The following is a 17,289-nucleotide window of genomic DNA, read 5'->3' on the forward strand; positions in this document are numbered from 1 at the left end:
GACAAAAGAAACTGAAACCCTCTCTACTAGCAAAACTAGCAGAAGAGTTTAATACTGTGGCCATGACCCTAAGAAATGGCATGCAGATCAAAAGGAAGTAGGCGAATCAGTTACTGCAAATAGTGTGTGTGTGTGTGTGTGTGTGTGTGTACGCGCGCGCGGGTGTGTGCGTGCGGCCACCACAGCAAAAGGACCCTCTCTTAAAAAAGTTCCATTTTCATCTTTGCAGAGGAAGGTGTCACAGATCGAGGCGAGGAGAGAGGGGCGGCCAGAGAGAGAGAAGAGAGACAAATGGGGGGGAGGAAGAGAGAAGAGAAACGCATGGGGAGGGGGAGAGAGAGAGAGAGAGAAACGCACAAGGAGGGGCAAAGAGAGACGCACGGGGAGGGGGAAGGAGAGACGCACGGGGAGGGGGAAGGAGAGACGCATGGGGAGGGGGAAGGAGGAAGGAGAGAGAGAGAGACGCATGGGGGGGGAGGGGGGAAAGAGAGACGCACGGGGGGCGGGGGAGAAAAGAGACGCAATGGGGGGGGGGGCGGGGGGAAGAGAGACGCACCGGGAGGAGGGGGGGGGGAGGGGGAAGAGAGACGCAACGGGATGGGGGGGGGGGGGGGAAAGAGAGACGCATGGGGAGGGGGAGGGGGAAAAGAGAGACACACGGGGAGGGGGGGTGACAGAGACGCTCGGGGAGGAGAAAGAGAGACGCACGGGGAGGGGGGGGGAAGAGAGACACACGGGGAGGGGGGGGGAAGAGAGACGCACGGGGAGGGGGAGAAGAGAGACGCACGGGGAGGGGGAGAAGAGAGACGCACGGGGAGGGGGGGGAAGAGAGACGCACGGGGAGGGGGGAGAAGAGAGACGCACGGGGAGGGGGGGGGAAGAGAGACGCACGGGGAGGGGGGGAAGAGAGACGCACGGGGAGGGGGGGGAAGAGAGACGCACGGGGAGGGGGGGAAGAGAGACGCACGGGGAGGGGGAGAAGAGAGACGCACGGGGAGGGGGAGAAGAGAGACGCACGGGGAGGGGGAGAAGAGAGATGCACGGGGAGGGGGGGGAAGAGAGACGCACGGGGAGGGGGGGGAAGAGAGACGCACGGGGAGGGGGGGAAAGAGAGACGCACGGGGAGGGGGGGAAAGAGAGACGCACGGGGAGGGGGGGGAAGAGAGACGCACGGGGAGGGGGGGAAAGAGAGACGCACGGGGAGGGGGGGAAAGAGAGACGCACGGGGAGGGGGGGGAAAGAGAGACACACGGGGAGGGGGGGGGAAAGAGAGACGCACGGGGAGGGGGGGAAAGAGAGACGCACGGGGAGGGGGGAGAAGAGAGTCGCACCGGGAGGAGGGGAAAGAGAGATACACGGGGGAGGGGGGAGGGGGGAAGAGAGACACACGGGGGGGGAGGGGGGGCGGAAGAGAGAGAAAGGGGAGATAGGGAACTCGGGGAAGACGGATCATGTTTCTCGGAAAGCTCGGTGCGTCAGGGACATCGTTGGAGTGGATAAAATCCAAAAGTCACGACACTGTCACTATTCATTTCATGCTCAATAAACCTGTTAACAATCCATGACCCGCTTAATCTCCGACCCTGAAAAAACCCCAAAAGAATGACAAAAAAGTTGACACGTAGACAACAAGGGAACAAAACAAAGACAAGAATGGTAAAGACAGTGAGAGAACAGGCAACATGTAGATGTCAGAGATATGCAAGAAACGTATGGCACGGAATTACCGAAAGCCTGAGCCACAGTAATGGCGCATTTACAGCGTACGACATTATTCTACTTCCAAGAAATCATGATGTGACTGAAAAATAATGGCACTGTAGCTTTGCTGCAGCGTGATTTATGGTCTTGTATTTACGGAAACAGGTTGCTTTATTTCCCAGGCTTTGGGCGTCTTTGCGGAGCTTGGCACAGGCCACATGTGAACTCTTGCCCACTGACCCAAATTAGCACATACTGAACATTACTGGGAATTAATCTGAACAATCCAGATCTTTCTCTTAATCAATAGAAAGCTGTCGACTTGGGAAGTACCCTGATCCTTTGAGAGATATATGCATGCCTCCCGACTCAACAAATGCAAGAAAAACCCTGATCACAACCAACCACTTTTAAACTAGTAGCCACTTAAAACCCTACCCTTGTGCTGCACAGCCCGCCACAGATGGAAATGCCCGAAATTAAAAGTCCGCACTAATAAATAATTGTTTACCTTATAGGTAAAAAAAATGAAATAATTTTCAGCTCAGCAGAGTAGATTCAATTTCAAGAAAACAACACAAACATATGTAATATCTAAATGAATACGGATACAAAATACCTCTACAAAATTGAAGTTTTAAAAATCTATTTATGTCAGCCACAATTCAATTTGAGCGGTATATTTTAATTATTACAGGTGAGTTATGAGGCTTGAGCAAAATTAGCAATAATTACTAGTCTTTTAACGATATGGTCCTTTCGATCAGTGTTAAATTAGCTTTCCATCTAACAAAGCTTGTGGAGCAAGCCGCTATAAATAAGACAGCTCGACCTCCCCTCAACACCTTTTCCGTTGTCGATATTGATATTGAGGAGCTGAAAGAGCTCAGCAGCTTTTTACAGCCCAGTGAGCCACCAACCAAGTGATAGCTTCCACCGAACCAACTTCTTGATCATAGGAGCTCTATTCTATCCTCCAAATACGGCAGCACATTTTAAAACCAGATCAATAAACAAATGGCCTTACTTTAGTAATTTTGCATTGCATTTTGGAAGAAAATACATTTTTTTGCAGCATTGCTTTAAATTGAAAAATAAATTGCACTGTTAATGGCGGGATCAATACACTGGCCACTGGATAATTTACTGCTAGCTCACTGTGGCTTACTCTAAATAGTTCTCCAGCAAATTTGGGGGGAAAACTCACTACTGGAGGATTGGGGAACACAATGATCTAACTTAAGGCATACCTTGCCAATATCGCCATTGCAGAGAATTCCAGGCCCATATTCTGTGACTTACCAGGAGCAATGGCACATCCATTTATTTACAAGAAATGTGATTATATTTTATCCATTCATGTTTCAAAAAAAGCTCCCTCTTCCTTTTCACCCTACTAAAACCTCAAATCCTTTCCTTTCTACGGTACCTACACTTGTTCCCTAACCCTTCACGTACCTTCTTATCGTGAACAATGCCACAGGAAATCCTGGAAATAGCTGATTGAACAGATTGGTATCTTATCCTATCGATGTACTACACCAAGGCAGTTATGCTCTGCCATCTACTTATAGCCTTTATATAGAACTGGTTCTGGTGTGTGACGTTCCAACAATTCCATTCAAAAAATGACTATGATATCTGTTTAATGTTATCCATTCATGTTAAAAAAAAAACAGGCTCCAATGTAGGTTTATGGTATACTATTGTGTATTGAGGTTACCTCTGTGCATGACACGTCGAGAGTGCATATGTTCCAAGGCACTGCAGAGTTGAACAAAGTACTTCCATATTGTTCTTTCTGGAATCAGCCGCTTCTGTTTCTTAAAATGCTGTGAAAATATCAGACAACACGATGAATCCAAATTAGTACAAGTGGGTAGAATGAAAAGTCTAAAATATTATTTTTAAACTAAACTTAAATACCGAAAGCAAAAAACACTATCAAAAGAAATTTATGCACACATCATATATCAATTTAGGATTGCAATTCTTAACATATAGATTTAGAAATATTTTTGCCCCATGGATGGTAGAAATGGGCAACTATATTGAAATACAAATATTTCACATCATATTACAGGTTAAATTCCCTTCTGGGAACACAGTTCCAATTGAAGGCAAGGGCTGACCAAGGAAACTATTGTCACTTGCTATTGACCTGGTTTATTTTATTTCCACATGTAAAGGAACACTTTGGCTTTCCAACGTTGGTTAAGAAAACAAGCAAACTAAAAAGCAAGCATAACCAAGCATGGAATGAGAGAAGTCCATTTGTTTCATTAAACCCATTCCTTCCACAGACCATGTACTATTTACCCCATCATGGATTTAACAACCCAAGAAATCTTCAGAAATAAATTTGAGTAAATAATCACTAATACCTAAGGAAATCAAGCAAAACTCCAGGATGATCTGTCCCTCACCACGTCAATATCATTCAAATTTTGAAAACTAGGCACAATCTTTCAAACCCCTAATTTTCTCTGCCAAATATCTATCCAGTTTCCTCTTGAATTTGGCAACAGTTTTTTCACGCCCAATGTAGTGTTTATGATTATGTAAAAGCAATATTAGGGTTCAAATTATCTGTACCTCTTGGAACCTGGAATACCACAAGATCCTTTCGGCATTCTTTTCCCTCCAAGGTAAATATTGACAGTGTTTGCAGCCTCTCCTCATTGCTCAGATGCTTAATCAAAGGTCTTAATTTAGTCACTCTTTGCTGCAAAGTTGGTACGTCCCTACTGTCGTAAGGTGAACAGAGTGGTACTCCAAGTGAGGCTGGACCAACATTATGTACCAGCTCATCATTTGCTGAACCTATGCTCTATACTTCTGGTCATACACCCGAAGATCTGGTTTTGTGTCTCACTGTTGCCACATACTGTCCTAATGGTTTCACTAAGCAAAATAGATTTAATCTGGATTCCTCTCCGACATAAATGTTCTGTAGATAAATACAGATCAATTGAAATTTCCACTGCTTGTTTCCCTTCTCATCTCATAATTTCCCATTTGTCCACCACGAAAAACATCTCGTCAGTCCAACTTCATAATCCATTCAAATTCCTCCGCATTTGCCGTGAGTTACTTGCTCCCCTCCTCCCCCACCAACTTCGGTAGCGACAAATTTAAATCAGTTTTATTTCTGGCTCCATTTCCAAATAATTTGTCTACATTTTAATAAATAACACCTCAGGTACTGAGGCACTCCCTTCACTGTCTCCTTCCAGTAGCCTTTTAATCAGGTTGCTTTCCAGATAGCATTTTTGGTCCCAGTAGCACAAGAGCCATCATGTCTATAGAATATCTGACATCACCTGTACCTCAGTCCAATTTCTAGGCTTTCATCCAGTTACTTTTGAAGCAGGTAATCCATGCAACATTAACTGTGTTTGCTAGTGCTTTGCACATATCCACTACCTTGAGGAGAAATCATTTCTAACCTCCATTTATGCTTGAAATTTGTTAATTTGTGTGTCTTTACACTTGGTCCAAATTAAATTGCCTGCTTACATTTCTACACTTTCCAATCCTCTAAGAATTTTAAAGATACTTATTCAACCTTTTTTCTAATGGAAGTAAATTCAGTTCTGTAAGTTTGTTTTCTTATCTCAACTTTAATTCTGAAAGTCCTAGAATCTTCCTAGTCATTTTATTCTAATTCAGCTATGTCTTTTTGAAGGTAGAAAAAAAAACACACTAAATCCCAAAAATAGACCCACCATAATCTGTAACTTATTTTCAGTCAAATGTCCTCAACAAAAAACATTGTGATTGAGGTTGGATTATTGACCAATCTATTTCTCTACCTTTACCAACAGATACTCCTTCACTGTATATACATTTCACATTACCTGCTCTAAAATACATAACCTGATGTTTATTTGCATTAAAATCTGTCGAACATTTCTTAAACCATCTACTCATTAGATGCAGATCCATATGAATTAGCTTATATTCATCACCCAGCTGCATCATTTATTGTGTTTAGGAAAGATGATTAGACAAGTATTCTCCTCCATATCACTTGTATAGTGTCAGAAGTCAAGAATCCAGAACAGGATGCTGAAGAATTCTATCCGGCAGTATGTGTGTGTGCGTGTGCACCAAGGTCAAAAGCTGGAGGAGGTGTGTCAAGTAGGCTGCAACTAACAGCCGTGGAACAGAGAATTGCTGATGTGATTAAATCTCGCAAGAGAAGAACAACCACCAATGTAGACCCCCAATACGGAGATGGTTACACTGGAAGAATGGGAGCAGTGTCAGGACAGATGAGGGAGGGGATGTCGGAGATTAGGGAGGGAATGTCAGAGATTAGGGAGGGAATGTCAGAGATTAGGGAGGGAATGTCGGGACAAATTAGGGAGGATATGTCGGGAAAAATTAGGGAGGGTGTATCGGAAATAGCTGCTGCAATAAGTGGCCACACCCAGGTTGTCATTGCCCAACAGCAATTGGCAGCATTATCTGCTGACTCACTTTCCAATCCCCAGACCTACCTCACACGTAGTGTGCCGCGGGTTGACCCACAGGCTGAAGAAGAGTTCGAAAAGGAACCCGGGCCTTCCACAATGCTGTCTGCTAGGTCTGCCCCTGTTCAACCCCATCAACAAAAAATGCGCCTTCGTGCAGAAAGCAGAAAAACCTTGGGGTCAGGGTGAGGAAGCAGAAGTCTGAGACAACGGGCACAGGTAGGGGTAGAGGCAACAACAGGGGCAAGAGGGGCACACAGCGCTAAGGTCTTTAAATAAGGGGTAGGAGAGATGGCTGCAGCTAGAGTTTGTTGGTTGCTGCGACTTGTTATTTTCTTCATTGAAAAGTTTACAATTTGATACAATTTTTTTTAAATTAAAGCTAAGTAAAACTGTACAAATGTTTAATAAAATTAGTTTTTAAATTTAAGCAGAATCCTGCACATTATTTTTTGAATTAAAGCAACATAAACCAACACAACATTATGGACATTATTTTTTCACATTAACAGGTGCAAAGAGTCAACACTGTCGGGCCGTTTAGCCTTCAGGCAGCAAAGCAATCACAGATTAGCCACTGACGCAAGTCTCTAGCTATGGCTATAGGTGCATGAGGCCGCCTCCTCTGCCGTTGTCCTGCGGGTTGAGGTGGGGCATAAGTTAGTCCTCCTCCTCCTTGTTGTTGTCAGCCTCCTCATCCGCCTCTCCCACTCCCCTTCCCCCCCCCATGAGGATCTTCAATGTCCAATGGCCTCTCATGATGGCCAAGTTGTACAGCATACAGCACACGACAGTGAACTGACAGACGTGGTGAGGGGCGTATTGCAGGTAGCCTCCAGAGTGATCCAGGCATCGGAAACTCTACTTCAGTATGCCAATTGTCCATTCTATGATGCTCCGTGTCGTTATGTGCGACATGTTAGACAGATTAAGTGAGTGGACAAAAATTTGGCAGATGGAGTATAATGTTGGAAAGTGTGAGGTCATGCACTTTGACAGAAAAAAAAATCAAAGAACAAGTTATTATTTAAATGGAGAAAGATTGCAAAGTGCCACAGTACAGCGGGATCTAGGGGTACTTGTGCATGAAACGCAAAAGGATAGTATGCAGGTACAGCAAGTGATCAGGAAAGCCAATGGTACCTTGGCCTTTTTTGAAAAGGGGATGGAGTATAAAAGCAGGGAAATCTTGCTACAGTTGTACAGGGTATTGGTGAGGCCACACCTGGAATACTGCATGCAGTTTTGGTTTCCATATTTACGAAAGGATATACTTGCTTTGGAGGCAGTTCAGAGAAGGTTCACTAGGTTGATTCCGGGGATGATGGGGTTGACTTATGAGGAAAGGTTGACTAGGCTGGGCCTCTACTCATTAGAATTCAGAAGAATGAGAGGTGATCTTATCGAAATGTATAAGATTATGAGGGGGCTTGACAAGGTGGATGCAGAGAGGATGTTTCCACTGATGGGGGAGGCTAGAACTATAGGGCATGATCTTAGAATAAGGGGCCACCCATTTAAAACAGAGATGAGGAGAAATTTCTTCTCTGAGGGTTGTAAATCTGTGGAATTTGCTGCCTCAGAGAGCTGTGGAAGCTGGGACATTGAATAAATTTGACCGAAATAGAGAGTTTCTTAAACGATAAGGGGATAAGGGGTTATGGGGAGCGGGCGGGGAAGTGGAGCTGATTCCATGATCAGATCAGCCATGATCTTATTGAATGGTGGAGCAGGCTCGAGGGGCCGTATGGCCTACTCCTGCTCGTATTTCTTATGTTCTTATGTTGTACCGACGTTCTGGCTCAGTGCGGGGATTGCGTGGGTCATAAGCCAGGTGGTGAGACTGTAACCTTTGTCCCTGAGCAACCAGCTCTGCCCTTCTGGCAGCTCCTGAAATATCGTAGTTATAGTGTTCTCACGTAGAATGAAAGTATCATGGATGCTACCTGGGTATTTGGCATCCATTGCTATGATCCGATGTAGATCGTCGCAGACGAGCTGCACATTTCAGGAATGGAACCCTTCCTTTGCGATAAACCTCAGTCGTCCAAAGGTGCTCTCAAGGTGATGTGGGTACAGTCGATCATACCCAGTACCTTTGGGAAGCCAGCAGTTCTGGAGAACCCTTCAGCCCTGTCTTGCATTTCCTGCGTGGTCATAGTGAAATTGATGAACTGGTCCCTTTTGGCATACAGTGCAGCAGTCACCTGTTGAATGCAGCAATGTGTGGCGTGCTGCGAGATGCAGCACATGTCCTCAGTTGCCGCTTGAAATGAGCCAGAATCATAGAAGGCAAATGCTGCAGTGACCTTCACTTCCACAGGTAGGGCAGTCCTCCTGCCACTTCTTGGCTATAGTCTGCCCTGACTAGCTGGCAGATCTCGGCGATTACCTTTCTAAATCGCAGCCTGCAAATGCAGTTTGCCTCAGTCAGGTGCAGGTATGAGCGCCTGTCGCTGTAGATTCGATCAGGGTATGGCCTCCGCCCCATTAATGCCCGAGCAATCTGGTTTCTGTGATGGTGGTGTCGTATCATCCGTCACCTCTGCATGGCATGCATGTAAACCAACCTTACTACATGACGCATAGTAATATTTGTACCCATAATTATTATTCTTAATTTTGTTATTCGTGTTATTGTGAGACAGTATTTCTGAAGCACAGCACAAGCACTTTGCTGGGTGACGCCCTAGTAGAACGGACCACACCCTTGTCTGCACGCATGCGCAACACTAAGCTCTGTCTCTATGGAGACGCGACAGACCTTTTGCCAAAATGTGTATGTTTGCTCCTGTGTTGTGCCATCTCCGATGCGCAGTTCGGAGTGCATGCCAGCAAGATCGCTCCCTTGGCCGGACAGAAACACATGAGCTCAGCGCTTTTATTCCACTTGCCCCCTCTGGGCTTCTTTACAAGCTTAGCCCAGAGAGGGGGGGGGGGGTGGGGGCGCGGAGAATCCAAGTGCCTGAGCTCCTGTGTTTGTGTCCGGCCGAGAGAGCAATCCTGCCGTTGGTCAGCCGGCACTCCTCCGACCCGTGCCTGGAGCCCCGTCAGCAGAAATTCTGTGGTGGGGTGGAGTCGCAATTTGCCTTCTCACATAACGTGGAAAAAATTTTATTTCTAACATCCTGTGGGAAAAATTAACTTTGAGTTATTTTCCAAGTGCCCTCTGCAAAAATCAGAATAAATGTGTGTTTTAAATTGTCATCTTCCCTCGCTCCAAAAACTCAAATATGCTCAGCGCTGATTTCCTTAAGTTAACGTAGGGTTTTTCTGATCGGTAATGAAGGCCACCGTGTGCTGTCCTGAAAAAAAAAAAATTGGTCCTGCCGAAAATCGGTTAAGTCACCAAAAAGGGCGTGTTTTCAACCAAACCTGCGCCAAAAAATCTTGCGTACAAAAAATCTGGCATTGATAATCGTTGCCGGCATACAAACTTTGAGTAAAGTTGCAAAATCAAGATTGCTCAAAAAAAATCAGCGGACGCCAAAAAAATGGCGCCCAATGATGCCAAAAATAAAGCCCATGCAACCCTATCAACTGTCTTCCAAAAATCCAATTAAATAATATCCACCAGCTAGCCCACATTCACTAATTTAATGTTGGTACCTCCTCAAAAGAATTCAAGCAGATTAGAGAGCTCGACCTATTGTTTCAAATTAATTACTTAACAGTAAGCATTGTCACTGTGCTCTTGTGCATCCAGTATTACGCTCTTAAGGGTACGAAATGCATCAGGCCGGAAGGTCCGCCCATTTCTCTGTGGTATTCCGGCGGTGTGTCGTTTAAAACTGCCGGAATACAGCTGAGACCGAAGAGAGCCAGTTTGGTGACATTTATTTCAGCGGTATGCGAGCGGTGTGCAGCGGGCGGTATGCAGTATTACAGTCGATCAAGATTGACTTTCTTGTCGATGGATTGTACGGCACTGCACTGTGCATGCGCAAATTTTTTTCTTGCGATTTTTTTTCCACAGTTGCTTTCCTCCCGCTATTTCAGGGATCATGGGTCACCTGTGCATGCGCAGAGAGTTGAAGTCGAGGGAGAGCGAGTGAGGAGCAGCAAAGGTATTTGAGGGTCAGTTGGTTTAATCAGAGATTCCAGAGTCAAATAATAATAATTATACAATAATATTACATATTTTATAAATCAAAAATCATATAATAAATATAATGGAAATGTTGAAAAAGTCGTCGAAGTGCAGGAATATCGAGAAGGACGGGAGGTTGAGGGCACCCACCTTCGATGATAAGGAGCTACCTGCCCTGCTGGAGAATATTATGGAGAGATACTCCAACTTAATGAAGGGTGGTCGTGGAAAGCCCCCCCGCAAAGGAGTACAACAGAATATGGGACGAGATCGGGAGGCATTGCAGCGCATTTGCCACAGCGACGGAGGTTGGTGCAGAAAAGGTCCGTTGCTGCAAGACAGATAGACACGTACCAGGACATGGTGCATCTGTTACAGGCCAGCGTCACATAGGTCGAGAGCTGCTCAAGGCCATGGCTACGATAAGACGGAAATATCGCGGCGCTATCAGAACGGCAGTCGGAGGATATGTCACATCTGATCACCGCGATGGAGCGAACCGCCGACTCAGTCGTTGCTAGGTGGCAATCAACGGGATCGGGACATGGTGCGGAATCCTCCCGTGCCATAGTAGTCGGTCGACAGCACCCAAGGGTAGGGAGCTGCCAGCAGATTCTATCCCTGAAGCTGTGCCTTCCGGATCACAAGCTTCTCCTGAGGCCCCATTCTTTGCGCCAGCAATGTCTCACCCCCAATGACAGCAACAGAACTCGGGGTGCACTGCTGCACGTCGGCTTGCTACCACACGGTGAAGTCCGGGAGTAAGAAAGGGGGGTGAATCCGAAGGGTGGTGGAATACGCGGTCGAGGACAGTAAAGGGTGCTTTGTTATAGTCCAGTGTTCATTGTTCATTTAAAACTGTTGGAGCTTGATTTTTAAAAGTTTATTTCAGTTGTTAAAGTTGTGTTGTTACAGTTGTGACAGTTGTTCAAAGTTATAGTTGTAAGTTTTACAATTGTTGTATATTTTTTACATTTTTACATAAATGTTTCAATTAAATTTAAGCACTCTTGTACAGTGTCAAACTTTTGGTGTTACAGTCATCAGGGTCCCAAAACGCAGCTCTCCACATTCAAGCAAAGCGTTCATTTATGAGCTGCTGACGTAACAATTATACAATGGCATACACTCTACGTGCCCTCCGCTGTGGTGTTGGGGAGGGGGAGAGGGGGGAGGGGGTGCCACGGATTCATCGGGAAGCTCCTCCTCATCCCCTTTGTTTTCATTCTCTTCCTCATTCATCTCCTGCACTCTTTCCTCAGATAGTCCCGCAGTCCCCTGTGACAAATGCTGTCCCCGTATGATTGCTAAATTATGAAACATGCAGCACACCACTGTGACCTGAGCAACCTGCTTAGCGTGGTATTGCAGCCTACCTCCAGAGTAGTCCAAGCATCAAAAGCACTGCTTCTGCACTCCAATTGTCTTTTCAATAATGGCCCTTAAATTTCGGCCTCACCGGGTCCGTACGGAATACGTACGGACCCAGCGAGGCCTCGCAAAAGCCATTTTTTGGTGTGCAATGCGCATGCGCCGAAAAGCAGCTTTTCCGAATCCCCGGGAGAAGGAATCCGTGCAGGCGAGATTGGGCTATTTGCCCATCTCTTGCCCAGCGAATGTCCTTCGAATTTTTATGCCTGGTAAAAGGTGCATAGCCTACTTTTACCAGCGTAAGAGTTTTAAAACATATAAAAATAAAATTTAAATACACATTTTTATAGTAAAAACCCTGTCCACTAAACCCTACTAAAACACATTAAAAAAAATCCCCAAAATATATATATTTTCTAAAACATTTAATTAACTTTAATTTCAACTAATTTTAAATATGTGTGGTTTTTTAAAACATTTATTGTGTTGTGTTTGGGTGTTTTAGGGAGTTATTCTCATTTATAGTAACGGGAACTCGTAAAATCAGAGCTCCCATTACTATCAATGAGAATACTGCACAATGATTGGTGGTCCAGGCCCACGTGACTCCAGCTTCTCCATCCGTATCCAGAAGACGTGGATACGCTGCGAAGCTCGTGGAAAGAAGGCCTCGGACCAGAATCCAAGGCACCTCTGGGACCTCCATTCAAGCAGAATGATACCGCATGCAATTGGTTCTTAAATTATTCCAGATTTTTTACCTCCAGTCCTCTATCCAGGAGTCCATTCCATGTGTTAACCATTGTTTGTGTGAAGAAAAACTTATCAGTCGCAAATTGATATTTATCGCAAATCTGGTCCATCCAACCTGTCCCAACTTGTGACCCCTTATCTTACTCTCACTGCTCAATTTAATTTTCCAGATTTATGTTTTTCCATACTATTTATAATTGATATAAATTCATTAAGTCACCTTTCAGATGCCTAATTTCAAGGCTCAAAAGCCCAAGTTTATTCAGTTTTCCCTTATAACTCAGACTTCAAAGACTAGGGGTTAGTCTAGGCTCTTCTCTGCATTGCTTAAAACATTTAAATGTCCCCCTTGAGTCTCAGTGGCCAGAACTGGACACTGTACTCAAGGTGTGTTCTGACTGAGCACTGTAAAATTTACTCAGGACTTCCTCTGACTTGAATTCTACTGTTTTAGTGGTGCAATTCAACATTCTATTTTCTTTGTCGCTTGCTGCTCTGTAATGGTTGGCCATGTTGAGTGTCAAGTCTGTTAAGACTGTTAAGAGTTCCTCTTCAGTTATTTCAAAGCATTTCGTAGAGAACACGTATTGCATTTTTCCTTCCAACGTGGAGCACTTTATATTTGTCTGCCATTGTTCTGCCCGTGCATATGTCTCATCCTGTAATTTCTGGGCTCCCTCCTTTGATTCTACTATTGCTCCAAGTTTGGTGTTGCTACAAAATTCACCAATTTATACTGGGTATCTGGATCCAAGTCACTGATATAAATTAGAAAAAGTACTGATTTCAACACCAATCCCTAGGGCACCCAACTCAGTATTCTCCAACAACAATATCTCGAGCACTGCACCCAGTACTCTTTATTCACATCCTAAATATTTGTGTTTGTTCTGGAATCGTCACTGCCACACTGCACTGTTACAAGACTGTGCTAGGCACCTTATGAACCAATCAGACAGTAGATTCCTGCATGCTTAAAGCAGATATTGGGGGTATAACCTTTAAAAATATATTAATTTGAAGAGAGTCAAAAATAAATCAAGTAATAATGAACCCCAATATAGGCAAACCAAAAATAAATGCAGTTTTGTTTTCATTTTGGGCTACTATCGACTTATTTTTGTTTTCTGAAACAAAACCAGTCTATATGGGAAATGTAGAACCACCTGGGTTTATTTAAGGGAGTATGGTACTTTATTTTACAAAAAAAGTGATAAATCTCAATGATGAGCGAGAAAACCTTAAGAATTAGGCATCTGGTCTTTTACTAAGGTGTAATAAATGTCAGCAAGAGTTAAACAGTGTTTACTTACGCTGTAAACTCAGAGGGAGTCACAGTGGCACGGTCTAAATGCTACTCGAACACAACAAATGCTTCATCTGTGATTAATACGTTTAAACATTAGTATCTTGCAGAATGCTGAAACTTTCCAAATTTAATTTATCTTTTCTTTCAGAAGAGATGTACCAGACCATACCAGTCCAGTCAAGATTTTTCTTCCAGATGTTTTCAAACTTTGGTTCACATGTAAATTGTTGGTCAGCTGCTGCTCATGTTTCAAATATAATTCTATGCAACAAAGTTTTGGCATCCATCCAAAATGAGGCTTTGCATCTATTCTTCCCAAGGCTGCATTTACATATCAGAGGTTTGTTTGATGTCAGGAGGGTAAGGATATGAAACAGTCTTCCTTTCAGAAACAAGTTGTAGTCTGTACAATATGCACAGCCAAACGAAAAAGAAGATTTTAATATATAAAAATTGTCATTTCTATTGAGACTAAAATAGAGCATTCCAGACAAAAACTGCATACGACAAAGACAATATTAAGAGAACTACAAAAACAAATAGCAATATTGAATACAATCCTATATAAATGAGGACTAACATCATTAGCAGTGTAAGGGTTAAAATTAACATCTGCAAGAGATACCAAATATCATCACAAGGTGGTTATAGAGTAATGTACTCAAAAGATACAAATGATATTAATTTATTAGTTAGATATTTTACAACAATCACAATTAAAATACATGAACAGATAATGGGTAGATTCATCAATTTTATTTTTGGGTGTTGTATCAATACAACAATAACTGGGAATTGGGAACTTAATGCACTGCTAGAAAATATAGATCCAAGTTTCTAACCCATCCTTATATTTAACCACGTCAAGGTAACTGCTATTAATTAATTGAAAATGATTCACTTGGTATGACCCTAATGTTAGTGGACTGCAGCTCCATTTGGATTTGCCCAATGCCTCATTCCCAATACAGATTCCTTTAATTGGGATTGAATTTGAATGCAAGCTGTACCCTTTTTTAATACAGGTCCAAAATTAATTGTTGATTCTATGAGCAGAAATCTGATTTTAAGTAAAAAAAAATCTTATGGACTTGCACTCCTGCTGGGTATTTTGATGAACCATAATATTATTTTTAATGATGTGATGCCTCCAATTTTCATAAATCTAGAAGTTAGAAAAGCTGGAAGAATTCTCCTATGTGATCATAAAGATTTATGCATACAGGAAGTATTTGGACTGGCCTTTTTCTGCAAATCTAATAGAATTCATAGCTAGGATTGTTTTTTTTTGCAGTTCATGTACACTGGAAATGTGTGCACTGAGCTACTCTAGAAATTTTAAGGTATGCCCAAAAATTTATCCACAGATCGGAGTTTTGAGAACTAAGAATTCTGCTGTCCATTGAAAAAAAGTAACAACACTGCACATAGATAATTCTATATGGTTTTCACACAAACAAGAATGCCAAAACTCACAAATGACTTCTACTGATTAACCATGTACAGGTAGTGTATTTTTATACTGCTCACGAGGGACAAACACTAATTAAAAGGTGATTCTTGTTTTCTTTTAAAATAGAAAATAACTAAGGCGGCTGCAGGAAAACACAACGAACAGCGTTCACTATTAGCCCTGTCCGCAACTTCAGGATGTTGCGCATCCACATACTAATGGGGAAATCCTGAAGTTGCGATCATTCATTCACTGCTCCGACACTGGCTGCGCTGTGGCCGACTTCCCCTCACCCCCACAACAGCTGGCAATCAGTGTAATCAGTCAAATCAGAGAAAGTCCTTCTTGAGTTGTCTGCAGCCTTTGACACAGCTGACCACACCATCCTCCTCCAACACCTCTCCACCATCGTCCAGCTGGGTGGGACTGCACTCGCCTGGTCCCTTTCTCATCTATCTGATCATAGCCAGATAATCATCTGCAATGGCTTCACTTTCCGCTCCCGCATCATTACCTCTGGTATCCTCCAAGGATCTATCCTTGGACCCCCCCTCATATTTCTCATTTACATGCTGCCCCTCGATGCCATCATCTGAAAACACAGCGTCAGTTTCCACATGTACGCTGATGACACTCGGCTCTACCTCACCAACACTTCTGTCGACCCCTCCATGCTCCCTACGTTGTCAGACTGCTTGTCCAACAGCAGAAATTTTCTCTAATTAAATATTGGGAAGATTGAAGCCATTGTTTTCAGTCCCCACCGCAAACTCCGTTCCCTAGCCACTGACTATCCCTCTCCCTAACATCTGTTTGAGGCTGAACCACACTATTCGCAACCGCGTCATCATATTTGACCCTACAATGAGCTTCTGACTAGATATCCACGGTATAACTAAGACCGCCTATTTCCACCACCATAACATCATTCATCTCCACCCTTGGCTCAGCTCATCCGCTGCTGAAACCCTCATCCATACCGTTGGTACCTCTAGATTTGACTGTTCCAACGCACACCTGGCTCGCCTCCCATATTCTACCCTTTGTAAACTAGAGGTGATCCAAAACTCGGCTACCCATGTCCGAACTCTCACCAAATCCAGTTCACCCATCGTCATCATCCATCATAGGCAGTCCCTCGGAATCGAGGAAGACTTGCTTTCACTCTTAGCATGAGTTCTTAGGTGGCTGTACAGTCCAATACGAGAACCACAGTCTGTGTCACAGGTGGGACAAATAGTCATTGAGGGAAAGGGTGGGCAGGGAGCCTGGTTTTCCACACGCTCCTTCCGCTGCCTGCGCTTGTTTTCTGCATGCTCTCGGCGACGATACTCGAGGAACTCAGCGCCCTCCCGGATGCACTTCCTCCACTTAGGGCGGTCTTTGGCCAGGGACTCCCAGGTGTCAGTGGGGATGTCACACTTTCTCAGGGAGGCTTTGAGGGTGTCCTTGTAATGTTTTCTCTGCCCGCCTTTGGCTCATTTGCCGTGGACGAGTTCAGAGTAGAACGCTTTCTTTTGGAGTCTCGTGTCTGGCATGCGAACTATATGGCCTGCTCAGTGGAGCTGATCAAGTGTGGTCAGTGCTTCAATGCTGGGGATGTTAGCCTGTACGAGGACGCTAATGTTTGTGCGTCTGTCCTCCCAGGGGATTTCTAGGATCTTGCGGAGACATTTCACCAGCGACTTGAGGTGTCTACTGTACATGGTCCACGTCTCTGAGCCATACAGGAGGGCGGGTATTACTACGGCCCTGTAGACCATGAGCTTGGTGACAGTTTTGAGGGACTGGTCTTCAAACATTCTTTTCCTCAGGCGGCCGAAGGCTGCACTGGTGCACTGGAGGCGGTGTTGGATCTCGCCGTCAATGCCTGCTCTTGTTGATAGGAGGCTCCCGAGAGAAGGGAAGTGATCCACGTTGTCCAGGGCCGCACCATGGATCTTGATGTCTGGGGGGCAGTGCTGTGTGGCGAGGACAGACTGGTGGAGGACCTTTGTCTTACTGATGTTTAGCATAAGGCCCATGCCTTTGTAAATATGTCGACTACGTCCTGGAGCTTAGCCTCTGTGTGTGTACAGACGTAGACCCGTGTGTGCTCGCTGACCTACACTGGTTAAGCAACACCTCGATTTCA

At 44.4% G+C, this 17,289-nt stretch overlaps 1 protein-coding gene across 8 annotated transcripts in view; it reads right to left on the reverse strand.

The window, feature by feature from the left end:
• Positions 1–17,289, reverse strand: part of nek7 (NIMA-related kinase 7) — a 287,464-nt gene that overhangs the window by 40,843 nt on the left and 229,332 nt on the right. For all 8 annotated transcript variants that reach the window (XM_070887310.1, XM_070887316.1, XM_070887307.1 and 5 more), the window contains one exon: positions 3,425–3,533. In XM_070887310.1, coding sequence (XP_070743411.1) covers positions 3,425–3,533 — 109 coding nt within the window. The remainder of the gene's footprint in view (positions 1–3,424; positions 3,534–17,289) is intronic.

Source organism: Pristiophorus japonicus, chromosome 8 (genome assembly GCF_044704955.1).
Source record: "Pristiophorus japonicus isolate sPriJap1 chromosome 8, sPriJap1.hap1, whole genome shotgun sequence".
NCBI lineage: Eukaryota > Metazoa > Chordata > Chondrichthyes > Pristiophoridae > Pristiophorus > Pristiophorus japonicus.